The sequence below is a fragment of the Nothobranchius furzeri genome, chromosome 16, assembly GCF_043380555.1.
Source record: "Nothobranchius furzeri strain GRZ-AD chromosome 16, NfurGRZ-RIMD1, whole genome shotgun sequence".
Lineage (NCBI taxonomy): Eukaryota > Metazoa > Chordata > Actinopteri > Cyprinodontiformes > Nothobranchiidae > Nothobranchius > Nothobranchius furzeri.
The window spans coordinates 23,224,692-23,249,844 of NC_091756.1; the positions used below are offsets into that span (position 1 = coordinate 23,224,692).

General features: G+C 43.1%; 1 protein-coding gene across 15 annotated transcripts in view; it reads right to left on the reverse strand.

Moving 5' to 3' along the window:
- cacna1g (calcium channel, voltage-dependent, T type, alpha 1G subunit) overlaps window positions 1–25,153 on the reverse strand; it is a 452,092-nt gene that overhangs the window by 202,918 nt on the left and 224,021 nt on the right. For all 15 annotated transcript variants that reach the window (XM_054748980.2, XM_054748983.2, XM_054748979.2 and 12 more), the window contains exons 6-10: window positions 22,431–22,590; window positions 9,124–9,418; window positions 8,606–8,698; window positions 7,572–8,484; window positions 5,394–5,788 (exon numbers count right to left, since the gene is read on the reverse strand). In XM_054748980.2, the coding sequence (XP_054604955.2) occupies window positions 5,394–5,788; window positions 7,572–8,484; window positions 8,606–8,698; window positions 9,124–9,418; window positions 22,431–22,590 (1,856 nt within the window). The remainder of the gene's footprint in view (window positions 1–5,393; window positions 5,789–7,571; window positions 8,485–8,605; window positions 8,699–9,123; window positions 9,419–22,430; window positions 22,591–25,153) is intronic.

Below are 25,153 nucleotides of genomic sequence, written 5' to 3' on the forward strand. Positions count from 1 at the left end.
TCCACTAGCTCAAGTAGATTGCTTAATCTGATAGATTTCTCTTACAGTAGAAACATAGAAATGAGTATATTATCTCTAGATGCAGAAAAGGCTTTTGATAGAGTTAACTGGAAGTTCTTATTTGCAACTTTACATACATTTGGGTTTGGGAACTTCTTCATAAACTGGCTACAAACATTATACAGTTCACCAACTGCACGTGTCAGGACGAACAACCAAATATCAGCTAGCTTCTGCCTTCTGAGGGGGGCCAGGCAGGGATGCCCACTCTCTCCCTCACTGTTTGCTATCTTTATTGAACCACTAGCAACAGCAATTAGGCAAACAACAGCTATTAAAGGGATCAAGTGTAAGAAAATAGAACATAAGATCAGTCTTGATGCAGATGATGTTTTACTCTTTCTCCAGAATTCTCAATTCTCTCTCTCCCATTCAATAGAACTGATAAACTCTTTATCAAAAGTTTCAGATTACTCTATAAACTGGTTAAAATCCACAGTTCTACCAATTAATTTCTCTTTTGTCAATTTACTTATTACACAATTGGAGTCAGGGAATATCACATACCTGGGAATTAATGTCTCTCCCAAGTTAGCAGATCTAACCAAACTAAACTACATCCCACTTTTAAGGAAAGTGGAAGATGATCTTGCAAGATGGAAATCCTTACCTATATCACTCATGGGGAGAGTTGCTACAATTAAAATGATGGTCTTACCCAGAATAAATAACTTATTTTCAATTATCCCAAACAAACCACCAGCTGACTGGTTTAGATCTCTGGACTCTTCAATTACTAAATTCCTTTGGCAGGATAAACCTCAACGAATTAGCTTAAAAATGCTTCAGAAGACCAAAGACAAAGGAGGACTGGATTAACCCAACTTTTATTATTATTTCTTAGCCAACAGGCTGCAATATATACCAAAATGGTTGCCAGATAACCCACTAGATGAGTCTTGGTTAGACATAGAACAGACACTTTGCAATACGATTGAGCTTTCAGACTTACCATTTATTAGCTCAAGCATAAGAAAACATGAAGGCTTCAAAAGTATTAGTATCAGCACCTCTCTGACAGCATGGTGGGAGTATCTTAAAATGTATCTTCACTAATACCATGCAGACACACACCTATCTGGAATAATCCTGATATTTTGCAAAATAGTAAAATGATGAACCTTCCGGACTGGAAAAATAAAGGAATCCTATACCTGGAACACATATATGAAATATTGTACTTCTATAAATAAACTCTGTGACCGGATTTTCGGGGCATTTTGCCTCGTGCATTGTGCAGTGATAACTGTTTGACTTGTCTGTTCATTGTCTCCTTTTTCTCTCTGACTACAGGGAAATGGGTTATTGATAAACATATTGATAAAATCCATGACAAAAGGTTTTTAGGTAGCTGGTTAGTTGAGGAGATCAATCATCTAGGTAGGCTGTCACTAAATCCTAATTGAGCCCACAGCCTCCTGGTATGTAATGTAATATAAAATAAGCATCTATTTTATGCTGGATGTTGAATTTCAGCAGAATTTCAACATCCACATGAGCATTCCTGTAGACTGGGCCGGGGGTGTGAGGAGAGTCACTCGGGCCTCTCAAGCTTAGCCATCTTTGTGTCTATTGGATGTCGATGGGCTTGGGATCGATGAAGTGTCTCACTCAATATCTCAGCAGCCTGTCTGGAGACAGGAGGGATCTGCGGTACCCAAACATAGACTTGTGTCCACACTTTAGTTATCAAGAGAAAAGAACAGATGAGAAGAAAGAGACATTTAATTGTTAGAGAAAAAATCATAAAAAATGAAAGAACCAAGTTTTGTAGGTAGAGAAAAAGAAAAAGTGGAATAAAAACAAAAATGTGAGAAGCTATAAAACCTGTGTTTCCACTCGTATGCTTAAGCTTCCTGGCATCTGGATTTGTTTATAGGCACCGGGTCAGGGACCAAAAGTATCCCCCGTTAAGTCTGGCCTCATGCCAATCTCCCGCTGCACACCTACACGTGCAAACAAACACTAACTTGTGCTGCTTCCTTCACTCATGTTATGTAACTTCACGGCAGATCACTCAAGCCAAAAACACAACCCAACAGAAGCAAATGTCCCAAACCTGCAGCTGGCAAACGCTTTAATGCCCTTTATAAACCTCACCATAAGGACAGAACATACACGGGAACTGGGTTTCAATGACTATTCTGCTTATTAGCAGATACATGCATGACAAGTGGACTAAAATCATTGGTAATGCCCTGAATTATGTATTTGTATCTTCAAAACTCATGCTGTTTGCATTCATGGGAAATAATCAAGTTCAAGGACACCAACGCAACGGGAACTCAGTCATTCACCCCTGGTGGTGATTAGCTACACATAGCCACAGCTGGCCTGTAGCACGCTGAGGAACGTGAGGCTGCAGCAAAGCCAGCGCCAGCTTTTACCCCCAAGTCGTGGTGACGTCATCGGTCAACATCTGAGGCGGCTATTAGGGGGAGGTTCAAACCCGCCGTTACAGAAGCCATTCTTTGTTTTTGTCAAATAAGCATTTAAACATGAAAATCACACATCTCATGTTTAATCCCTGAAGTTTAGTGTGAACCTTTTGTGTTGTGTCCTTTTCTAACCTTCAGATGATAACGATAAAGCTGCTGTTTGTTGTTTCACTTCTTTCTTCTTTTTCTCAAAGGTTAATCAGGAAGCTTCCAGTTATCCGTCCAGTCTGACCAAGGAGGAGGCTGATTTAGCCTACACAGGCGTTGCTTTATGACAACAAAATGTTTCTGCTGATGCGTTGTTGTGGGATTTCCCTGCAGCACATCTCTTCTCACCAGATCACAGTAATTAGACTTTACGCATTTTACATGATTCCTATTGTATTAACTAATTCTGCTATTCTGATAGGGCCATGGATTCTGTTGGCAACAGGATCAGGATAGAGTAGAGTAATTGGTAAAGGTGGCACCAGTGCTGGTTTCGTTCTGTCTGCTGCAGTCATGAAGAGCTCCACATGCACACAGAGGCAGAAAAACTGACATTTGAGAAGTCTACTTCCCACAGAAAGAGAAAAAACGTGTTTGGATCAGAGGTGCAAAGAGGATTCAGGTCTCACATTTGTGGTTTTGGCCCTCGTACTCGTGTGGTCCCCTCACCTTACTGTGTGTGTTTACCAGTGTTGGGCAAGTTACTTCAAAACTGTAATGCATTATTTATTACTTAATACCCTCATTTTAAAGCAATTCATTACATAACAATATTACTGGTTTTAAAACGTAAGGCATTACACTACTTTTGCATTACTTTAAGTTACTTTCACCAAAACAACTTCAGTGTGAATCTGGTAATCTGACGCTCAGTGAGCTCATGACATATATGTGGAAAGTGATGTGGTGTCTGAGCTAGGATTGCTGTTAAAAACAGTCAGATATAATAACAGTGCTTTAAAATGATTGTTTACTAAATAAAAGCAACAACAATCTGTACTCTCAGCACGCTGCCATCTTATATTAGCTGAGCAGGGAGTGAGGTGGTGGGGGCTCCAAGCCTATATTTGCCTTGGTCCCCAAATGCCTTGATACGGCCCTGGATGTGGGACTGACTTCTGGGGTAATCTGATTCTATCACATGTATAAATATTAAATGCTTATATATTATTACTTTTCACTGGTAAAAATGTGTATTGGGGAGAAATCTACCTACTTTTTTTCTTGATTTTATTTGAATAATTTCCTGCCCTTTCTCTCTCTAACCTTCCTGCATGCTGCATGTTTCCTCCGTCTTCCAGAAAAAACTGTTTCCTAGATTTCCTACTTTCTAACTAATCAGCCAAAGGGATCTACCGAACGCAAAAAAAAAAGAAAGAAAAAAAAGCTTAATATGCGCTGCGCTCCAGCAGCAATGAGTTGAAATCACCGGGGCACAGATTACGAACTCAGCTGAAAAGTACATGAAGTACCAGAGAATATGGGCTGATATAAACGATCGCAAACAAATGACTTTGTTTTGGTGGAGCGATTTTGTGAATATAACAGCGGCCGCGCGCAGGACGCAGCTGGAGTATTTGAGCCATTACCGCTGCGTCCTCTCTGCTCATAGAATGGCCGCAAAGCTTAGTCCATAAATGACGTCATATATGTGGATACTGGATCTTTTTTCAGGCTTCCCGCAATTTGAATTTTTAGGAAACCCACATTTTGATTCTGGGTTTAAAAATGTATTGTAATTACCGCATTACTGACAATTGTACCGAGTAAATTATTATTTTTTTTTAACTTGTGTCTCTTTAACTGTTTGATTTGTATGTTAACTTAAAGAGTGTTTTAACCTGTATTATGCAATTTTTTTTAACCGTGTCCTGTCTGGCTGTGAAGCAAGCAGAATTGATGTCTGAATGCTGGTGACAAGCCTTACAGATTTATTCTCAGGTGGAGCATCAAAGCGTTTGCTTTTAATGTCACGCCTGATACTTAAAACTTTATTGTTATTGTTGTCAAATGCTTTGTAATTCCGACCAGACACGGAGACAGAGGTGAAAGAGAAAGGAAAAGGTGGGGAGAGAAGAGGGGGGGGGTTCACAAAAATAAACAATGAACAAGAGTCTGCTTCTAGACCTGCAGAAAAAGACAAAAAACAAAAACAAAAGGACAAAAAAGGGACACAACAACAATACAACAAGATCTAGCTATCACTGCGTCAACTTGATGAAAAAAATATATAATCAACATTGCTTAAGTGAAGAATCACGATAATAAATCACAGTGCATTAAGTGCCCACCATATAGTCTTAAGATCTGTGTTTAACATGCCCAAGCCCATACTTTTGAGAGCACCATGTGAGCACCTGTGTGTGTACCGAGTAAATATTACCATTTTCTTTCCCTGTAACGCCTTACATTACCACATTACAGCAAAAAGCAATGCATTATAGCAATTAATTACTTTTGTACCGCGTTACTCCCAACACTGGTGTTTACACCTTACAAAGCTGGTCATCACCTCTCATGATCCACTGAGATTCAGATGAAGGACGAAGGAACCAAAGAACTAAACTACTCTAAAACCAACTTGGGCTGACCAAGCGTTTGTTTCCGACGCTTAGGGTGTGAGAATGTGTTGCTAAAACAGGAAAGGGAAGAAAATCTCTGTCAGGTGTTGAAGCTCTCAGGGAGACACGTTCCATTCTACATCCTCTGTCTCATACACCGTCTCATCCTAGTGTCTGTTTCGTGGATTTAATTAGGTTTGTGTTAAGAAGCGAGACCAGAGAGTCGGGAAAACCAGTTGGGCCTGCAAGAGCAGTATTGTTCACATGGAACGACAGACACACACTGCTACATCAGCGAAGCACCTATCAAAAGCAGCTCCTGCCAAGCCATCCAGAACACACTAACCTGCTCGTGGTACTCGATCCCCATGCTCAGAGTGTTGATCAGAATGGCGATCATAATTCCTCTTCCAAAGTACTTGCTGTCCACGATCTTCCTGAAGGTGTCACACACCAGCCTCCAGAAGTGCACAGCCTTGGCGGCAGTTTTGCCCAACCTTCGGATCTTCTTCCTGGGCTGCCTGCTATCTCTCCTGTCCCTGAGATCCTGGCTGATCTCGTAAACCCCGTCGCTGTCCGAATCGCCAGGCATCTCGTTTCCCTCGGTGCCCACCTCAGACTCGTTGGCAAGGGCCTTGGCACAGTAAGGGCAGCCCTCAGGGTCCAGATTGAGAGAAGCTTTATCCATGGCACTGCTGGTGGTGCTGAGGTCATGGGCTGACAGCTGGCGGGACAGCAGAGCTGCAGCGAGAAAACAGTGGTCAGACGGAGAGGCTGAAGCAGTCAAATCAGTGGGATAGGGAACAACCCAACACCTAAATATGATGAAAATTGTCTTACTGTAGGTTGTGCGTAAGTTAGAGGGAGTGTTTGAGGTTGTGCAGTGTGTGCTGTAGAAATACAGCAGTGGTTTGGCCCTGGTGCTTAGCAACCAACTTCTTCACCTCACCGGACTTTTTCCTTAGCCCATTAAGACTTTTGTCACATAAAAACACTGTTTTCTGCAAACATGTTGGCCAAGACCAGCAAATAATCAACAAAGAGGACCAGGAAAGGGAAAGAATACTTTCCTGCAACCTTCTTCCGGTTCTTGGAGAGTACAGATGCTTTTTTCCTCCTCTCATCCCTATCTTATCCCCAAGGCTCTTTGTCTGTCTTTGTGTACGGCACTTCTGCATTTTTTCTGGAAACTGGAAATTATTAAAAATGGACCTGGTCAGCTGGTCTCTCAATGCGATTGACTAAATTTTCTCAACGATGAGAAAGTGAGAAGGGGCTCCCGGGTGCCCCTCTGGGACAGATCCAGTTCAGAATATCATGGACTTCTGGAAACAGTGGAACCTGATCTGCTTATCTCAACTGTCTGTAGAGGATTCTGAAGACGTATGGATATTCGTGGTGTTGGTGTCGGGATCCCTGCTTTTTGGCCTGGGAGGTTACCTGACTTACCGGAAAATTAACAAGTTGTCGAGGAATATTGGCTCTTTCCCGGAGCTCAGGGATGGATTACACCGCGCTGTGAATGCACAGACTCATATAATTGTCGAGATGAGTCGTAAGCTTGGAACTTTGGCTGAGATTCAGGCTCTGGCACAACGAATGTTCACTGAGAAAGACGATCGGTCACTCTGAGTTTCTCGTGCAGGCTGAGTGTAAAAATAGAAAAATAAATCCTTTTTATCTCATTATGATCATCTGAATGGATCCACATCCCAACTGGACATGCGCCACCTTAAGATTGTTCCAAGCTCCAAAATCTCACTATGGTTATTCAAGTGTTATTCCTTCGCCATCACATTTACATTCCAGTTTTCCATAGAATTCCAAGAAATCAGTGTTGAATGGGAAGTTGATGGTAGTTAAAAGATTTAAAAAATTAGTTTGCATGAAATTCTGGTTTTGACTGCAGCTGCAATGGTGAAGCAATCAGACCTTAAGGATGTAAACTGAGGTTGTTCAGTTAGGCCTTTTACACAGAAACACCCTCCAAAATGGTCTCATCCCTTTTAGTAGCGTTACCACCACTGAATGAGAACAATTCTTTCATTTTTGAATTAAAAGATTTTTAAAACCAACTGTTTAAGATCTAAAGGAGGAGCTATCACCTCAGTCCCTTTTGTCCAAATGTTTTTTGTCCTTCAGAGGTTCACAGGAATTGTGTCCTACAGGCTGTCCTCGTCCAACCATCCAAGTTAGAGGGGATCAGTGTTGTCCCCTTTCAGTAGTTTTAAATAAAACACACTTGTGTTGCAGTTTAATTCTGAATTATTTAGTGTTATATCATTTCAACTGCTGTATTTATTAACAGTGATTTTCAAATCTGGAAATTGGTATTCCATTTACTTTGGGAATCAAATTCCAGTTAGCACAGCCGAGATAGGTGGCGATGTAGACTGTAGCTCATCAAACATTGTGTGTGTGTGTGTGTGTGTGTGTGTGTGTGTGTGTGTGTGTGTGTGTGTGTGTGTGTGTGTGTGTGTGTGTGTGTGTGTGTGTGTGTGTGTGTGTGCGTGCAAGCGTCTACCTGCTGCCATGTGTGTCTCCACGAGGCTCGATGGCCGTCTCTCCAAAGGCATGGCTGGGATGTTGAGGTTAAAGCTGATGTTTGTCAGCGTGCTGGCAGCAATACTTCCTCTCCTGGACTCTGCTAGCGCTCGGGCCTGAAGGGTGGGGTAGTTCTTAGGAGCTGGAGCAGCAAATGGCACAGAGTTCCTTTTCATGGCTCTGGGCATGGGAGCTGGAGCCAAGTAGGTGACCGGAGCAATTCCCCTGTTGGTGGGCGGGAGATTACAGCGAGGGAATCGTGCGTTGAGTGAACTACAACCTGAAGGTGAATCAGCAGCTTCTGCAGCAGCGTCGGACAAAGTGGCGAGGTTTGAGTCAGAGGTCGCTGCTGTTATGAGAAATGGTGGCGCCAAAGCAGGATATCCACTGGCAGTGGTTGCTCTGGGACCCCCGCCATTATTACTATGCCCCCCAGCCTCAATGTCCCTCCCATCCAGACACCTGATGCTCCCTTTATCCCTCACACTGCCATTCCCTAGGTGGTAGTGGTGGTGGTGGTGTTGGTGGTGATGGTGCACCATGTGATGAACCGACACCGACCCCTGCCTGGAGGACTTCCTCCTCCTCCTCTGGCTCTGGCTGCGTTGGGGCTCAGTGGGTGGTGGTGAGTTGGCAATGTTAAGCCCCGCTCGACGAGCCAAGAACCTGCAGGCGTGAGCAGCTTGCTTGGCCCCCTTTCGGATGATGTGGACGAGGTATTTGAGCAACTCATCGTAGCAGGAGCCTGGTTCGGAGAGGGAAGCCAGGGTGCTGGCATTTGACATAAAGCGCACACGCTGCTCCTTCATCAGCTGGCTCTCCCTCTGCTTGGTCTCTGAAAACTGGGTAGCAATGACCACCAGGCACAGGTTGATCATGAAGAACGAGCCGATCTGAGGTCAAAAAGAGGAAGAAGAACCCTTTACTCACACACAGCCATCTTTTTTCTTGATCAGTTAACCTTGTTGAGCAAAAAGCAGACACACACCAACACACAGCATCAATGTGACTTACAATGATGAGGAGAATGAAGTAGATGAAGTTGTAGAATGAGTGAGCATCCATCACAAAGTACATGATGTCCACCCAGCCTTCCAAAGTAATCACCTGGAAGGTAGCACAGGGGCACACACATACAAGTAAAGGTGTTAGAACTTTAACACAAATTGAGAGTTTTTAAATCCCAGCAAACAGCTGAAGGTTCTCGCTAAGTAAAGCACAACCCAGACTTCTGACAGAACGCATCTTAAATTTGACTTTTGGCCTCTAAAATGACCCCCAGCTAGAGTGAAAGAAATTAGCATCCAGATGATGTGGAGACAGCAAACAAATGTTGAGCCTGGTGTCTGGTGGTGCAGATGTGACCTGTTAATCCTGTAAGCCTCGCTCCTCTGATGCACCAACTACAGAACCAATTAAGCTCCTTTTCTCTGTAATTTTCTCTCCCTGTGCATTGTTTGATCACAGGACTGTTCAACAGCCAACCCAGCCACAGCTTCACCCACCACAGAAAACTCGGATTTGCTGTTCACCTGAAAGATGGCAATCCACGCATAGCAGATATTGTCAAAGTTGATGGCTCCCTTAAAAGGGTTGATGAGGCCAGCGGAGCAGTTGGTGTAGTACTGGTTCCAGTTGACACAAGTGGTGTTGTCTGTGCTGTTGTAAGAGTCGATGTCCAGGTTGCACTGCTGGCCCCCCTCATCGTACAGCTTGGGAATCGAGCCACAGTCCCTCATGCCGTTATCTCGTGGCATTGAACATATAAAGGGGTTCTCATCATCGTTTTCAGTGTGGAAATATTTTCCAAGTTCCACAGAAAGAGGGCTGCGGCAGAAGGACAGGAAGACAATGCAGGGGTTAAGCTGAGATTTTTGTTTTAATCTTATTAATATTTAGTCAAAAGAACTACGACCTTGGAAGCCTGAATAACACTTTTCAAATATCAGAAGAATTTTGAACCTTTCTCAGTTCAAGCCTGATGGTGCAAGTAGTTTTTAGAATATTCAAAGTAAAAGTCTAAATTTGCAGCTGACACAAGAAAATGTCTAAATGCAGCCAAAAACGGGTTTGGGGTAGTTTTCACAAGGAAATAACAATAGCATGTGGTAAAAAGCTAAAAAAAAAAAAAAAATTGGGTGGATTTTCTATGACACGGCCCCTTTAAATTAGTTTCTGAGTCAAAGTTTGAAAAATGTCAGAAATTAGAGTGGAGTTAGAAACGAGATAACTTATAAGGTAAATCTGCAGCAAATAGATATCGTCAGGACACTTTAGGACAAAATTGCAACAAGAAAATCTGTGGTATTTTATGTGACTTTACATCAAATGTCCACCGTTAAAAACCAGTAGCAAAAGAGTTTTATGTAGAAATTCACCTATTCTTTTCTTATGTTTAGCCTCCAAATGGCTGTTTACTGAGAGCCTTTTAGATTAACTGTTTCAGTCAATATCTGTAAAAGAAACGGACCATTAGCCATTTATGTGTTTGCTAACATTGATTAGTGGTTGGACAATAGCCTCCATAGACCACTGGTTGTATCATAAATAGATAATGATAGAATATGTAAAAAGTCAAGGCATTTTCTTTGTATACAAACAATGGCAGAACTCTGTGAAACAATCCAATCCTAGTTTTACAATGATAAAAAAAAAACAATGTTTGTATGAGAATCCCAACTGAAACAAACACACATTATACCAGGGGTGTCTAATCCTGATAGAGGGCTGTTATCCAGCATGTTTTAGATTTTTCCCTGTTCCATTACACCCGATTTAATCAGCTGGTGATTAACAGGCTTCTAGCTTGATGAGTTGCTAGCTAGATAGTTTTAGGTGTGTTTGAGCAGGGAAATAATTAAAACAAGCTGGGTAGCAGCACTCATGGACTAGGATTGCATACCCCTGCTACCCCTACTTCTCCAAAGGACGGGGATTTTTTCTGCTGCTACATCTCCAACAACAAGCTGGAACAACAGTGTATTTGGTCAAAGCTGGAGCCCTTATTGTTTTCAAGAACAAAACAGGAATAAGTATGTCTTCAGGGAACAATCTTTTCCCAGCGTTAATAAACAGCAGTCTGTGATTTAAGTCAGACGGAAACAGCTGAAAGGATCGACCACTGGAGTTTATTACACAATGATTCTGCCTTTCTGCACAGAATTGTAAGTAGATAAGCCTTGAAGCTCCGTGTCTGTGGGTACTAGATGCCTTCTTGAACCAGAGAGGCTGAATTTACTGATTAACACTCGTTCAAGACGACAGATGTAATTTACCAGATTGTGTTTGAACAAAATGGGGCCAAATACGTGGGGGATCTTTGTGTGCATTGAGCCAGATGCAAAGACATACTTGCCCATCATAGCTCCATTTAGGCCTATCTGTCACAGACTGCACCTCCATTTGGAGTAAACCATACAAGTCTGGTGATTGTGTTTTATCTGGCTCATCTGTCAGCACACCTTCAGCCGGCGGCTTTTATTAATTGCAACATAGCGTGGCACATATTGTTGGACCAGACCAGTTTCTGCACTATAAGACTGCTTCTCACTCCCTTCTTCTCAAAAGCTATTTCACACCTTGGGATGATGTGCAACAACACTTATGTGCCTGATGAGCTCAGTTTGCATCCATGCATAACAGAACACCTCCTACTGAGTGAGCTCAAATACCCTTAATTAGTCTTTAAAAAGATAAAAGAAGCCACCAATCTTGTTTACAGCTGTTACTGAAGCTTGGGAATGTGTCTGCGATCAAAATAGCTAAGTTAGCAAATGTTTTGGTCACCTTATAGCTCACTGAAACAATGTTCCTATTGTGTCTGAAAAGTGATTCGCTGAAAATATGTTGTCTAAATCAGGCAGTCCTGGGCCTGGGAGGCCAGTATCCAGGATGTTTGACTTGTTTCTCTGCTCTAACACACTTGATCCATCCGGCTCTGCAGAAGCATGTTAATCACCTGCTCATTGAAACCAGGTGTGTTGAAGCAGGATTAAAAACTAAAACATGCAGCATACCGGCCCTGCAGAACCAGGAATGAAACCCACTGATCTAGAGAATACCTGCTTGTCGTTAGTTGAAGAGTTTCATAAAACATCAGATAAAGTCATCTGTAGGTTAATTTTAAGGGGGCATATTGTGATTTTTATTTTAGTTCTACTAGATCTATGGTCTACACCAAACATGCTATTTGCAAAAAAAAATCTCTTTCACGTAAAGTTATTTCATCCTTTATTTCTACACGTTTTCAGTATTGATGAGCCGTTTTGGGGCTCTGTTGCTTTAAGGCAGTGATTCCCAACTCCCTGCCCCATAGGACGGTATCCAGCATGTTTAAGTCGTGTCCCTAATCCCTAATCAATATTCACACGTCGAGCAGCTCATCAAGCTCTGCTGAAGACTTTTAATCACCTGCTGATTATAATCAGGTGTGTTGAAGGAAGGAAAACAATGTGTGTTTCTCAATGCCAAGGAACCTCGCCTTGACATCTTGGTCCCGCCCCAGTGGCCTAGGAGATACGTCATCAGGAACCGCCAATGTTCCAATGTTCATGTTTGACCGAGGTGTGTGTTTGTTAGCCACTCAGCTAGCTGAGCAAGGATACATGGGAGGTGTCTTGTAGCCTAGCCTTGGTCAAATATTTACCAGAATGCACCGTGTTATTTTCAAAAGGATGGCAGATCAGAAGCCAGCAGCTACTTAGGGGACAAATTTCAAGTTTAAAAGTAAGTCAACTAATTGTAGCTATCAAGTTGATATCTGAAATGTTTTTTTAGATCCAAAGGACAGTGTCCTCATAAGCAAGGAGCATGGCCTCGCAAGACGTCGCCTTGCGAGGCCATGCTCCTTGACATTGAGAAACACCTAGTTAAACATGCTGGATACCCCCCACCCCCACCCCAAGAAGGGAGTTGGGATCACTGATCCTAGGCTGCTATGGGCTGAGACGCTCTGATAGGGAGGGGTTCAGAGAAGAGCCATTGCTACTCGAGCATTGAGTAGTTTTTGTATGTGTGGGTGTGTGTGTGTGTGTGTGTGTGGGGGGGGGGTAACTTTCTATATTGTGATGTCACAGGGGACTTGTTAAAATGGATTTATTTAGATCTGACATGTTTCCTAAACCAAACACTGACAGTGATCACCTAGAAACCCACAGTGCAGCACAGAAAGTTGAGTTTTGCGTAATATGACCCTTAAGATGATTCTGCCCTTTTTCAGTGACATTTCTTAAGTAAAGACATTAAGCTGTGTCAGCCATCCTGAATTGTAGATGTTTGCATATCTAAAAGGTAAGGTAAAGACCTTTTGACACTTCTATTAAAACCCAGCAAACACACAGAGATACAGGTGAAAACTACCACTGTACACAGTTTTAAAGTGACTTTATGGAGTGAACTTTCTGAACAGGGTCATGCACCCAATGTCACTGAGGTTGGCAGATCCACCATCTCATTGAAGTGATGAATGGAGGAAAGAGACAAGTCCTAAAATAATGAGAAACCCTGCATGGCCCGTGTTCCTGAACTGTATATGGAACATGGCCATGCATGACTTATTCATGTTGCCTGTGTCATCGAGTTTCATTACTCTTTATAGGATTTATGGTACCTCACATCTGTAATTTAAGTTCATGCATTATGACTTTGGTGAGCAGACACATCTTTGTCAAAATGATCATTTTTATTCCCCCCAATAAATCTTTGGCATTTATGAGGTCTTACTACACAATAAATTAAAATACACTGTAAACAGCTACATCTCAAATGTTAAATATCTATATTATAGAATTGTGAGCGTGTAATAGACCCAGTCATGGTGTGCGTTACAACGGTTGGTGATATAACTCTGACTGATGACTGTCTCACACTGGTGGCCTACCTCAGGTAGCCTTTGTGTGATAGCTATCCTCTTCACAAATTTGCCAAACCTCTTTTTTTATTTTTTATCTTTGAGTAATCTTTTACACTCGAAACAATGGGCAGAAATAAACACACTCTGGTCTGGTGATTTTGCAGTGCAGCAGCATCTTTTGCCAACAGGTCACGTTTACACTTTGAACTTAAGCAGCCTTCTATAGGTTGGTTTATGCTTGACGCGTCCGCGAGGTTCGCAACGCTCAGCGCGGCAAAATTGTGTCATTTTAACAACCACGCCCCTCCACTCCGCCTCCGCACGGCCCATAATTTCTGCACCTAGGAAATTTTCTAACCATGCGGTCGGTCGGACACGGAAAAACATGGCGGACTGGCAAGAACTAGTAGCAGAGGTTGGTAAATACAGACCTGATTGGCTGCACCTGGCGGTAAGGCGTTTCCTGTTTCCTGTTTTCAGTGTTGCACTCCGTGTAGCTGTTTGGTGTTTGGGGCTCGCTAAAGCTGATTTAATTTCTCTGTACTTGGATATCTCTGAGTTATTGTAGCACAAAAGCACGCTAAAACGCACATTTTCTGTTGTTCCACCTAGCTTTTAGGGAACCATTTGAGTCTGCACGCAGTTTATTTGGTACTGAACAGTTTGCTGCTCGTCCAGTTAGCTTAGCCTCAGCATGGCTATGGCTACTTCTGTCTCTGCTTCTCCGTCTCCTATCTCTTGCTCTCTGTGTCAGATGTTTAGTTACTCCTCTGCCTCCTTTAGTGATAATGGTACATGTAATAAATGTAGCATTTTTGTAGCTTTGGAGGCGAGGGTGTCGGAATTGGAGTCCCGGCTCCGCGCTGTTGAAAAACCTGTAAACAGCCGTAGTTACTTAGCTAGCTCGGGGCTAACTAGCTCAGAACAACCCCGTAGCGACCCTCCAGTGGAACCCGAGCAGCCGGGACCTCAGGCCGGCTGGGTGACGGTACGCAGGAAGCATAGAACCCAGCCCGTGGGCCACCACCAACCCGTCCACGTTTCTAATAGATTTTCCCCGCTCAGTGACGCACCCACTGACAAGCCGACTCTGATCATTGGCAGCTCCATAGTCAGAAACGTGGCATTAGAGGCTCCAGCAACCATAGTTAAATGTTTACCTGGGGCCAGAGCGGGCGACATTAAATCTTATCTGAAACTGCTGGCTAAGGATAAGCGTAAATACAGTAAGATTGTTATTCACGCTGGCGGTAACGACACCCGGTTACGCCAATCGGAGGTCACTAAAATTGATGTTGCTTCTGTGTGTAAGTTTGCCAAAACAATGTCGGACTCCGTAATTTTCTCTGGCCCCCTGCCTGATCGGACCAGTGACGACATGTTTAGCCGCATGCTGTCCTTCAACCGCTGGTTGTCTAGGTGGTGTCCTGAAAACAACGTGGGCTACATTGATAATTGGAAAACTTTTTGGGGAAAACCTGGTCTGATACGGAGAGACGGCATCCATCCCTCTTTGGATGGTGCAGCTCTTCTTTCTAGGAATATGGCCAGTTTTATTAGTCCTCCATGACAACCCAGGGTCCAGACCAGGAAGCAGAGTCATAGTTTAACCCACCCCTCTGCAGCTTCTGTACTGTTACCCACCCACTACCCCATAGAGACAGTGTCCTGCCCACGGCCAAAATCACACAGATTAAATATCAGGCTCAATAAAGCAAATCATGGAAATCTCATAAATATTAGAACAAATTCAACTGAGCAGAAAACTAGAAAAATTAAATGTGGGTTGCTGAACATTAGATCCATTTTTTCTAAGACTTTGTTAGTTAATGAGTTGATTTGTGATAATCAGATCTCTTTGCTCTCTCTCACAGAATCTTGGCTGCAGCAAGAGGACTATGTTAGCTTAAACGAGTCGACTCCTTCAAATTATTTAAATCATCACATTGCTCGAAGTACAGGGCGAGGAGGAGGAGTGGCAACCATTTTTCATTCGAACTTATTAATCAGTCCCTTACAGATTAATAGCTACAGTTCGTTTGAACATCTTATTCTTAGTTTTCCTAATCCAGATTGCAAAACTGTAAAACCACTCTTGTTTGTAGTTTTATATCGTCCACCAGGCCCTTACTCTGAGTTTTTGGATCAGATCTCTGATTTTTTATCTGATTTGGTGCTAAATACTGATAAGGTCATTGTAGTGGGGGATTTCAACATTCATGTGGACATTGAAAATGATAGCCTCAATGTAGCCTTTAGTACTATCGTGGACTCAATTGGTTTTACTCAAAGAATACATAGCTCCACCCACTCCTGCCATCATACATTGGACCTTGTGCTGACTTATGGCATAGAGTGTGAGGAAATAACAATCTTTCCACATAATCCAGTCCTCTCGGACCACTTTCTGATAACCTTTGAGTTTTTTATAACTGAGTTCTCGAGACATGAAAGTAAATTTCATTATAGTCGGTCTCTATCTGACAACGCTGTTGCGTCTTTTAAATCAACTGTTCCATCTTTACTGTCCTCAGCATCTCAGAGGCATGTAGCAGAGGGCAATATTTTCAGTTCTAGCCCCTCACAAATTGATGCCTTAGTTCATCATGTGAATTCCTCTTTACGTGTGGCATTAGATGATGTTGCCCCTTTAAAAAAGAAGGTTATTAGGGACAGGAAGTTGGCTCCCTGGTTTAACTCTCATCTACGAGCCTTAAAACAAAACTCTAGGAAATTGGAGAGAACATGGCGCTCTACGCACCATGAGGAGGCCTCCCTGTCCTGGAAAAATAGTTTTTTGCTTTATAAAAATAAGCTTCAACAAACTAGAACTGCTTATTTTTCAGCATTAATTGAGGAGAATAAGCATAATCCTAAATTTCTTTTCAGTACAGTTGCTAAACTTACACAGAATCGTAGCTCTGAGCCATCTATTCCCTTAGCCCTCAGCAGCAATGACTTCATGGGATTTTTTACAAGTAAAATTAATTCTATTAGAAACAAAATCTTTAGCATCCTCCCTAATGCGATTTCTTCTTCCTCAGTAAGTGAGGCAGCTTCAGAGGTGACTCTAGAACCTCATCTGTGCTTGAACCGTTTTGATCCAGTTGAGCTTTCAGAGTTATCAAAAATATTAGCTTCATCTAAACCTTCAACTTGCATTTTGGATCCAATCCCAACCAAATTATTTAAAGATGCATTTCCTTTGGTTACTGCCCCCATTCCAGATATAATCAATCTATCCTTAGTAAATGGGTATGTACCACAAGATTTTAAGGTTGCTGTAATCAAACCTTCACTTAAGAAGCCTTCTCTGGATCCAGATGACCCAATGAATTACAGACCAATATCTAACCTTCCATTTTTATCCAAAGTCCTGGAGAAAATAGTGGCCATCCAAGTATGTCAGCATTTAAACACTAATGATCTGTTTGAGGAATTTAGTGAGAGTTACAAATGATATTCTTATGGCCTCAGATAAGAATCTTGTGTCTGTTCTAGTCTTGTTAGATCTCAGTGCTGCCTTTGACACAGTTGATCACAATGTTCTTTTAGAAAGACTTGAACATGTTGTAGGGATCAAAGGAGCAGCGTTAGGCTGGTTTAAATCCTACCTGTCTGACAGATTTCATTTTGTAAATGTACATGACAAATCTTCTTCATACTCCAGGGTTACTTGCGGAGTACCACAGGGTTCAGTGCTTGGACCAATTCTTTTTACTATATATATGCTCCCAATTGGTAAAATCATTAGACAGCATGGGATAAACTTCCACTGTTATGCTGACGATACTCAGTTATATTTATCCATTAACCCTGATGAACCTAATCGGTTGGGTAGATTACAGGCTTGTCTTGAGGACATAAAAAATTGGATGACTCTTAACTTCTTGCTTTTAAATCAAGACAAGACGGAAGTTCTCATCTTTGGACCAGAAATCCAGAAAAGGAAATTGCTTAGCCAATCGCCTGACCTTAATGGCATTACATTAATCTCCGAGAACAAAGCAAGGAACCTTGGTGTTATCTTTGACCAGGACATGTCATTCAAATCCCAGGTTTCACAAGTTTGTCGGATTTCCTTTTTCCACCTTCGGAATATTGCTAAGATTAGAAGCATCCTTTCCAGGAGTGATGCTGAAAAACTAGTTCATGCTTTTATTACATCAAGACTGGATTACTGTAATTCATTACTCTCAGGAAGTCCACAGAATGTAGTTAAAAGTCTTCAGCTTGTCCAAAATGCTGCAGCTAGAGTTCTGATGAGAATTAAAAAGAGAGATCATATCTCTCCTGTCTTAGCTTCCCTACATTGGCTACCTGTTAAATTCAGATTAGATTTTAAGATCCTTCTTCTCACATATAAAGCTCTTAATAATCAAGCTCCATCATACATCAGTAATCTGATTGTTCCATATGTTCCTAACCGAGCACTTCGCTCTCAGACTGCAGGTCTACTGGTGGTTCCAAGAATATCTAAACTTAGGATGGGAGGCAGATCTTTTGGTTATCAGGCTCCTCTCCTGTGGAACCAGCTCCCAGCTTTAGTCCGTGAGGCAGACACTTTGTCTACTTTTAAGAATAGGCTTAAAACATTTTTATTTGATAGGGCTTATAGTTAAAATCTGATGTTAGCCTAAATCTGGACAAGTGGGGGATTACAGGAAGGTGGAGTGTACAGTCGGTAAAGACGGCTCTCCCTTGCCCTACCTCCAACATGCCTACATCTAAATAGGATAGGTTATCCAGAGTTAACTCTGTAGTTATGCTGCTATAGGCTTAGACTGCTGGAGGACACACTGACCACTTTTCACACTCTACTGCTTTCTTCTACAGTCTGCTCTTTAACTGTACTATTTTGTGCAATTTCAGCTGTTAACTTTATTTTCTCTGTGAGTGTTTTTCTCCCCAGAAGAAGCTGCGATGACGTTCTGCTGAGCTGTGGTGGCCTCATGGAGGGGGCCATCGACTAGCACACTGCTGCTAACCACTAATACATTCTCTCTCTCCTGATAATAACTTTTTGTTTTCATTGACTTTTGATGTGCTAATACTAGTTTATCCGTTTAATTATAGATCCACTAGGATAAATACAATAAAGTTTATCTTTCACCAAATACAATATTTACTAAGACATCACAATATAACTATAGACACATTACTTGTGTGTGTGTGTGTGTGTGTGTGCGTGCGTGCGTGCGTGCGTGCGTGTGTGTGTGTGTGTGTGTGTGTGTGTGTGTGTGTGTGTGTGTGTCTGCCTGCTCTGTCTTCTCGATCCCCAGTGAGTCGTGGAGGATGGCTGCTTATACTGAGCCAGGATTCTCTGGAGGTTTCTTCCTGTTAAAAGGGAGTTTTCCTCTCCACTGTCGCTGCATGCTTGCTTAGTATGAGGATTGCTGTATAGTCACTGACACTAGTCAGTGACTTGATGCAATTTGCTGGGTTCCTTATATAGGAAACATTATTTCTGATTGGCTTAATGAACTGTGAATTGGAATGTTTATTATGTGAAGTGCCTTGAGACGACTCTTGTCGTGATTTGGCGCTATATAAATAAACTTGAATTGAATTGAATTGAATTTGTATGGTTCAGCTCTCAAAGATCACCGTGATCAGTATGTTGTTAATAATTCTTGGAGAGAAATAGCTCGCACTGTCGGAAAAGACGAGGACACTGTTAAAAATGCTGGAATGCCATGTTGTAAACAATTGTAATGTAAATGTAATTTTTACTTCTACTATGGTGTAGTGTTGGACACATGCCGTAGAGCTCCATGCTGCCCCCCACAGTTTGGGAGAATATCAACTCACCGCAGAGACAAGCTGCATGAACCATAAACGCTGCGAGTTGTGAAGCACGTCCCAACTGCGACCCGCATCACCAAGCGGAAAGTAAACGCATCAAGCATAAACCAAGCTTAAACATCTCTCAGGTTTGAAGGATGATGTCTCCACACTGCAGTTTTAGAACCAGAGCCGGGAGACCTGGGGATGGACTCTCCAATCTCGGGGGCAGAAGTTGCTGAGGTAGTCAATCAACTACACAGCGGCGGAGCCAGAGGGGTGGTTGAGGTTCTTCCTGGGTATCTCAAGGCTACGGATGTTGTAGGGCTGTCGTGGTTGACACGTCGCTGCAACATTGTGTGGTCATCGGGGCAGTTCCTGTGGAGTGGCAGACCGGGGTGGTGGTCCCCATCTTTAAGAAGGGTGATCTGAGGGTGTGTTCCAACTATAGGGGGATCACACTCCTCAGCCTCCCTGGAAATGTCTACTCCAAGGTACTGGAGAGGAGGGTCCGATCGATAGTTGAATCTCAGATTGAGGAGGAGCAATGCGGTTTTTGTTCTGGCCGGGGAACTGTGGACCAGCTCTATACCCTTGCAAGGGTGATGGAGGGGGCATGGGAGTTTGTCCAACCAATCCACATGTGTTTTGTGGATTTGGAGAAGGCTTATGACCATGTCCCCAGGGGCACCCTGTGGGGGACGCTCCAGGAGTATGGGGTGGGTGGCTTTCTGTTAAGGGCCATTCAGTCCCTTTACCAGAGGAGCGTGAGTCTGGTACGCATAGCCGGTAGTAAGTCGGACCTGTTCCCGGTGAGGGTTGGACTCCGCCAGGGCTGCCCTTTGTCACCGGTTCTGTTCATTACCTTTATGGACAGAATTTCTAGGCACAGCCGTGGTGAGGAGTGTGTCGAGTTTTGTGGCAGGAGAATCTCGTCTCTGCTTTTTTGCGGATGATGTGGTCCTCCTAGCTTCATCCAGCTCTGACCTTCAGCTCTTGCTGGATAGGTTCGCGGCCGAGTGTGAAGCGGCTGGGATGAGGATCAGAACCTCCAAATCTGAGACCATGGTTCTCGATGGAAAAGGGTGGCTTGCCAACTCCGGGTCGGGGGAGAGGTTCTACCTCAAGTGGAGGAGTTTAAGTACCTCGGGGTCTTGTTCACGAGTGAGGGTAGGAAGGATCGGGAGATCGACAGGTGGATTGGTTCAGCGTCTGCAGTGATGCGGACGCTGAAACAATCTGTCGTGGTGAAGAGGGAGCTGAGCCAGAAAGCCAGGCTCTCAATTTACCGGTCGATCTACGTCCCAATCATCGGTCATGAGCTTTAGGTAATGACCGAAAGAACGAGATTGTGGATACAAGCGGCCGAAATGAGTTTCCTCCGTAGGGTGGCCAGGCTCAGACTTAGAGATAGGGTGAGGAGCTCAGACATTCAGGAGGGACTCGGAGTAGAACTGCTGCTCCTCTGGATCGAAAGGAGCCAGTTGAGGTGGTTTGAGCATCTGGTCAGGATGCCTCCTGGACGCCTCCCCGGGGAGGTGTTTCGGGCATGTCCTGCCGGCAGGAGGCCCCCGGGTCGACCCAGGACACGTTGGAGAGGTTACATCTCCAATCTGGTCCGGGAACGCCTTGGGGTCCTGCCGGAGGAGCTGGTGGAGAAGGCCGGGGAGAGGACGGTCTGGAGCTCTTCTCTTCTCTTCTCAGCCTTCAGAGAGTACAGACGCTTTTTTCTCAGCTCCCTTATCGGCTTCCCCAAGGCTCTTGTCCCGTCTGCCTACAGAGCACTTCTCTGCATTTCTCCTGAAACCACTACTCTTTTTTGGAAATATGGACTTAATTAACTGGTCATTCAACGCGATTGACAACATTTTTTCTACGATGAGAACGAAGAAGGGGGCTCCCACCTGTCCCGAGGGGACATTCGCATCGGGATATGCACCCGATTCTTGGGAGGTCTGGCGAATCGTGTGCCTCTCTCAGCTGTCCATCAAGGACGTGGAAGATCTGTGGATGTTCGGCCTGATGATCACTGGATTTCTTCTGATTGGAGTGGGAGGATATCTGGTTTTCTGGAAATTTGGGAAGCCGGGAGCGATTGGAGTGCGACCCGTGCCCACGGAATGTGCCGCTCGTGCGGTGACCTCACAAACTGGGACGTTACTCGAGGTGAACCGCAAGCTGGATAATGTCCTCGCGGCATTGCCTGTGATAGTACGCAAGATGGATATGATCTTGGAGAGGGTCGCCGGATGATGTGGGGATGTTTAGAACATAAAATTGGCTTCACTGGTGGACATGAATGACCATTTAGAGACTCCAAGGCGGAGAGGAAAATTATCTCTGCCTGCCCCAAACAAAGTCATGTTTATCCTTATCTGACGCCATAGCAGCCTCTCAAGGCTGCTTCAACACACCCCCACGAAAGGAGGAATGCCGACAGATGCTGTGTCCCAACCTTCACCCTCTTCCTTCAGATTGAGACGTCTGCGGGAAACTTCAATGTGCTCTCTTGTCCTTATCTCTCCCTCCCACCTGTTGGTCTGCAGCTGGTCGATGCGCCGCAGTGGCAGCTCCCATTGGAGGCTTCAGGATCCCGCCCAACCCCGCATCCCCATTGGACTCTGATGTTGTATCTGTGCTGTTTGTGCTTCCATGTTAAAGGAGTTTTTTTGTATAATAGAGTTACTCCCCGCTGGGTCTAACTCTGCTATGCCTTTTTTTACCTACCCCCACTTATCCTCATGTAACACCCTTTTCATCTATCTATTGAAGTAGCGCGACTCATGTTGCGAATGACCGCAGTCACCAATTCTTGTCATGTGTCTTACCCACATATGTCTGATCTTTGAATTGTGTGAGCTGAAACTCAATTTCGTTTCTCTGTATGTCCTGCAAATGTGGTAGAAATGACAATAAATGACTTTGACTTTGACTTTAGTTGGGATGCTGCCCCCGCGACCCGGATAAGTGGAGGAAGACAACGACGATGACGACAATTTATGGTTTGAGTGAACAATAATATGATTTATTAATGTTGGCTTTTCCTGGGGGGCAGCAATTTTCATGGCCACCCCTGGCCTCCCCTCGGGGGCGTCATTGCAACCAATATGATTTGAAATAATACCGAGTGACTACAGTATCTAAAGTCTTTGCAAACAGACAAAGAAATACACACAGCTGGAACAAATACAGAGGGGCACTCACAAGGAGAAGTTGTCTTTGACGAAGCAACGGTTTCTGAGAAGGCCAGCCCACAGCTGGACACCAACTATGCCAAAAATGAAGAAGACAAAGAAGCAGAGCAGCAGCACGTTACCGAGCATGGGCAGCGTGTCCAACAGCAGGGTCACCAGGATGCGCATACCTGAGGGAACAGACAAGCACATGGTCAAAATACATGTCAACACAACTGAATTATTTCATAGAATGGAGATTTTTCATCTAGAGATAATGGCTATCCTGAGCCTAGCTGAGGCCAACGCTGGCTGATGTCATCCTTAAATGTTTCAAAAACATCATGGAAGTTCATGAGACTGCTATTTCACTGTCAGCATCACATTATGTGGCTATTCCAGCTAAAATGTTATGATTTTGTGACATAAAGTGCCACAGGTTTATAAGTGCTATAGTTAACCGTAGAAATGTGTATTTACAAATTACCAATGATTTTATGCAAATAATAGTAAAATACAAAATGCAAGACTAAGTAAATGTTTTATAAAACAACATTGGCATGAATTTGTATAAAACAATTGAGGTTGTTCTAAGACTTCTACAACCCCCTTTTGTCTTGGCCCAGTGAGCCATAAGTTTGGAGGAATGCAGATTATTCTTATTAGATTAACGAGCTTTGGCTGTTCAAAACGCTGTCTACAAATAATAAAATATCAGTTTTTCATAACCTTTAGTTTTATATGCCACAGCACAAAGTTCAACCGTTTAACATGTTAGAGTTTTTCTGGCAAAAGGATTAGTCGTGCACAATGGGTACGGAAAGTACACAGAAAAAAATGTTACTTTAAACCAGGTATAAAAAATTATGCTCATTTGTTACAGCTATTTTATTTATTTTTTAGTTTTGATGAAATGATCTTTCTAATGTGACTGAAATTTTCTTTTTATTTCAATATAACCAGACTAATGAAATCTTCCACAATCACACAAGTGCATTGAAACAAACTAAAACATATCAATTTTTTCAAAGACGAACTTATTGTTACTCCAGTTCAACTTAATATTTAATTTAGTTTAACGTTATATTTCAGTCAATTTCAACTCAATTTCTCACATTGGTTACGCCTTATAGTTCAATCAAGTTAAAAGTAAAGTAGTTCTTTGGACAAAATTACCTGTAACACTAATTTGTTACAGGTAATTTTGCGCTGAGCTGCTATCTCACCTCCTACACCAGTGTCAGATATTTACTTTCAGAGGAGCTGCTTTTTGACACTAAATCAGAGTTAAAGTGCCAGGTCTCAAGAGAGTTAAAGCGCTGGCTCATAGTGCCCTCAAACATCTCCTGACTTTGAAAAATCAAATTAGAGAGGAACTCAAAGAGTTAGTGATGGTAATTCTGGCTCTTTTTAGAGAGTCGGTTCTTTTGGCTCAGCTCACCAAAAAGGCTCCCAAGTGGTTCCTCAGATTTTCTGTTGCGTAGAGTACATTTATAACCAAAATAATGCTAAACTATATGTAAAATAATTTACTAATGTAAAAAAGCAATATATCAAATATTTATCATTTCTATGGATTTAATAACTGAACACTTTAAGAAATCTCCACTTTCCGACTGCTGGCGCTCATTTTCTCACCGTCTTCGTCGCAAGCTCCTCCCTCTCCTTTTTCCTCCTCCTCATTCCCTCTCGTCTCCCTCCACCCGCATGTGCTCTTCTGTGTGTCTGTCTGAGTATGATCCTCCCTCTTCCCCGCCCCTACTGCTCTGTGTGTGGACAGTCTGGATACACAGTTACACATGTTGACCAATCGCCTGTAGCTTTCACCAAGGCGGGGGGGGGGGACTCACAATGACGAGCCGGCTCCCGTCGTTCACATCAAAGAGCCGGCTCTTAGAGCCGGTTCGTTCGCAACCGACACATCACTACAAAGAGTGAATTCCTGCACATCTAGTGTGAACCATGCACCACTTATGTTATTGTGACAGTGGAACAGTACAGCGGTGCCATTCGTTTCGCCAACCTCCTGAGCTACGGTACCAGCATGACACAAGCAACATCACATTTGCAACAGTGAACAAAGTAATAACTAAGCGCCCCCCCCCCCCCCCAATAAAACAATTAAAATAAAGTAAACATGCATAGACACCCCAGAATCAAACTAAATTTACAAAAACACGACTACCCACAATGCATCTTGCCCACTGCAGCTCCTGCAATTTTTAGAATAAAGGGGTGAAGTCTGCAAACGACCTCTGCAGGTGTTAGCCCCACTGTGGGAGTTCAGAGTTAGCTTTTGTCCAAAATGACACCTACAGCGTTGACAAAACAGATTCAGGTCCTTCTTTCAAGGAACACATAGATATTGTGTTAACTGTTCATGAATTTAATTAATTATCACAAAAGTAATTTGATTTTCTTTGTGTGAACTAAAATGTATTTTAAGCCAACAGAGGCTGGCCCCTGAACACAAACTAAACAAGTTTGTTGGAGCACCGGGGGGAGGAGGGGTGTGGAGCAGAATTTTCCAAGAACACATACAAATTGTGTCAGATGTTCATAAATTTAATTAAGTACTACAACATTAATATGATTTTCTTTGTGTGAACTAAAATGTAATTTAAGCCAAGGGAGGCTGTCCCCTGAACACAAAATAAACGAGTTTGTTGGAGCACTGGGGAAAGAGGAGCGCACTCTTGCACATGTGCTTTAGCAGTGGGGATGGAACAGAACGTTTGAACATTGAAAATTCAG